The following is a 3348-nucleotide window of genomic DNA, read 5'->3' on the forward strand; positions in this document are numbered from 1 at the left end:
GGGAAGGCTCTGCCCGAAGCAGCTGTGCCTTGCATGGGGCAGGGCACCAGCCTCTCGGGGGTGGATGCCAGCTCTGTGGGTGCTGCTCCCAACCAGTTCCACCCTCTCTACATGCCTGGTCTGGAATATCCGAATTCAGCCGGGCGGTACCACATCAACCCGGGCCTGCAGGGGTTCAGCCCCATGATGGGGGGCAAGCCACCTCCTCCTGCTTCCCACCCCCAGCATTTTCCCCCACGGGGCTTCCAGCCAAGCAGCGCCCACCCCGGTGTCTTCCCGCGGTACCGACCCCCCCAGGGCATGCCCTACCCCTACCAGCCGCAGCCTCAGCCTTCCTACCACCACTACCAGCGACCACCCTACTACACCTGTCCACAGGGCTACTCGGACTGGCAGAGGCCTCTCCACTCCCAGGCCAGCCCCGGTGGGCATCCCACTGCCCACCCACCCCTGGCCAGACCCCCTTTCCCCGACCGGGGGTCCGCCAGCAGCTTGCAGGGCTGCGAGGCACTGAACGCCGCCCTGGCCTCTCCCAGCCGCATGGACGTAGCGAGTGCCAAAGAGGTTTCTCCGAGCGATGGGCAGGACCTGGGGCCTGAAGATGAGAAGTCTGAGGAGTCCCAGGAAAGACCAGAGAGTCCCAAAGAGTTCCTTGATTTGGACAACCACAATGCAGCCACAAAGAGGCAAAGCTCGGTGGCTGCCGGGGAGTTCCTCTATGGAGCCCCGCCACCACACCTGGGTTCGGGGATGGGATTCGGCCCATCAACTTTCCCTCCCCATGGGGTGATGCTACAGACTGGCTCTCCTTATGTATCCCGGCATCCCGCCAGTCATTTCCAGCCCAGGACGTATGGATCTCCTATGAATGCTCACCTGTCTCATCATCCTGCCTCTGCCCAGGCCAACGGCCTCTCTCAGGAGGGTCCCCTGTACCGCTGCCGGGAGGAAAACATGGGTCACTTTCAGGCTTTGCTGATGGAGCAGAGAGGCAGTGGAGGTGGCATGGGGGGGCCACCCCAGGACTTGTATAGACCCTCGGGGTAAGATTGTGTTTTCTGCGAGGAGAAAAGGCGGGAGGGGGGTGATGCCTGGGTGATGATAAATGTTGGATATCCTTGAAAGGACATGTCTTGAAGTCAGAGGAGATGGCAAGTGCTCATGAGAGGTTAACAGGTGACTCCTAGACCCTTGGAGTAAGAGGTCTCTTAAGCTGGAGAAAGAGTCTTGTTGCAGCTCCTTAAAACACGTAGCCATCACTATCATGAAGACCTGTCAGCCTGTCCCATCCATCCCCACACTTGTGCTTTGTTTTATCTGGCAGTGTTTTATTAATATGTCATCCAGGGTTGTGCATATCCTAATCAAATGGGTTCTTTCCATTCTCTCTGCAACAGTTTTACATCTTTCTCATAGTGGGGCAGCGTAGCTAACTAAAGTGGAAGTTAGCCTCTTGTTATGAACTCCTTTACTTTAATGTTACCCTCTTTTCCCCCCCTCCTCTTGCTTTGCCTTTCCTCTCTGTCTCCAATTTCCCTCACAGAAAATTGCTTCTCACCAAGTCTGTGGATATCTCATTTTATTTCCAAATGGAAAATTCTGCTGCTCCAAAAATTCCCTGTTCAGATTTTATGAGGGTGCTTCAACTGTTACTGTTTTGTCATAGTCCCGGTGTGACAGTCCTTCTTCTAGTATTCAGGGAGCTTGGTTTACTGCTAAGCCATTGGGGGAGTGGCATGGATTAAAAGTTGTGTTTTGGGGGGAAGCCAGAAAGAAGAATACCTGAGATGCATGCTTGTATGTGAATGTTGTATGTATGCATTCAACCAAGTAGACGGGATTTGCTCTTTATGTTCACATGCTAAAATTCTCTCCATTCAACCTGGCTCCAGAATGCAAATGCATCAGGCTCAAGTCCCCTTTGCGAAGATGCCTGCAGCAACCATGTCCCGGGAAGATGTGACATCACAAAAACCCTCAGCGTTGCCTCTGGATCAAGTAAGGGCTTCTAGAGAGAGCAGAGTTGAAATGCGAGTCTCTTCCCACTGGTTAAAGGAGTGAAGTGTTTGATGAGAGTGGGAAGCACTGGAAGAAGCTGGGAAGTTAACTACTGCTCTGCTGAGCAGTTGGGGATGTCTCTGTAGTCTTAGCTGCCTGTAAAAAGATAACCCAGCAGGCCAATCCTGCTAGCTTTGAACTGCTTGCATGCAATCGTGAGGTTATCGCTTTCTAAAACTGCCAGTTAAAGCCTCCAACTCTTGTTCTTCCTCTTCCAGAGCTAGTCCGAGGAAGGAAGGACCTCGCGAAGATGAAAGCCACACATGATTTGGACAAGAGGGAGGAGGGGCAGGCCTTCCTCCCACCCTCCCCTCCTCTGAGCAGCCTGTAGCTTCCTGGGTCCGTGCAACATGGTGCGGCGAGGGCTTTTGTGTGGGAAACCTGGGGCAGTGCTGGGCCCCAGCCAGCCCAGCAGCTGGCTCGTCACCACAGGGCGACCATTGCAAACGAGTGGCTTTCTGTGACCGGAGACTGCATCTCATTCAGGGTTTGAGGGATTTTTTTGGGTGTGGGGGGGGTGGGGGTGGGAGCGGAAATTTTCATTGACTGCTAAACTCAGGTATATTTTTCAGGGTGGAAGAGGATGATGATGGAATTTTACTTGTAGTATTAACGTGTGTGTTTTGGAGCTGGATCCAGTTTACAGAATTTAACCTGTTGCCTTTTTAAATAAATTTCTGTTGTTGGTGAATGTATTGTACATAATGGGGGAGGGGGTGGGCCCAGCTTGTAGTGGGCTTAGCACTGGAGGAATCCTGAACTGTTTACAATCATATCACACTGAAATCTTTCAGAATAAGGGTGAGGATTTGAGGGAAGTGGGGAGAGGTGAGGGAATGTGTGAGGGATGACTTGCTGTCCTCCTTCCTGTCCTCTGCTTACTGAGACATGATCCAATGGTTGGTTGACTGAATAGCAAGAGTTGCTCAGGAGCATAATGTGTCCTCTTTCTCTTGTCTTCTTCCTCCTTCACTCCTTACCCTCATCCCTCTGGATCCAGGGCCTGAGTGCACTTCCATCTCCTGTCATCATGGGGGAACAAGGAAACCAGGACCAGGAATTTAAACCAGAACAGGACACGCATGGCATTGTCCCTTCTACTAGTATAGTACCCTTCTCCCTGCATTTTTCTGATAGGAGAAATGTATGCTTTAGAAAACAGAAGATGGCATAACTGGCCATCTTAGACTTCTTTTGGTGCAGCTGGGGGTGGAGCAGCACCTATCCAGTAGAAAAAGTTTTGTGCACATCTATACTGTCCTGCTGGCCAAGGAGGGGAGCCAAGTTCCC

General features: G+C 52.3%; 1 protein-coding gene across 1 annotated transcript in view; it reads left to right on the forward strand.

The window, feature by feature from the left end:
* CECR2 (cat eye syndrome chromosome region, candidate 2) overlaps window positions 1-2719 on the forward strand; it is a 45069-nt gene extending 42350 nt beyond the window's left edge. The window contains exons 19-21 of the mRNA XM_010002994.1: window positions 7-1043; window positions 1893-1998; window positions 2277-2719. Of these exons, the coding sequence (XP_010001296.1) occupies window positions 7-1043; window positions 1893-1998; window positions 2277-2282 (1149 nt within the window). The 3' untranslated portion in view covers window positions 2283-2719. The remainder of the gene's footprint in view (window positions 1-6; window positions 1044-1892; window positions 1999-2276) is intronic.
* Window positions 2720-3348: the final 629 nt, after the last annotated feature.

The sequence above is a fragment of the Chaetura pelagica genome, unplaced genomic scaffold, assembly GCF_000747805.2.
Source record: "Chaetura pelagica isolate M959 unplaced genomic scaffold, ChaPel_1.0 scaffold117, whole genome shotgun sequence".
NCBI classification, from domain to species: Eukaryota; Metazoa; Chordata; class Aves; order Apodiformes; family Apodidae; genus Chaetura; species Chaetura pelagica.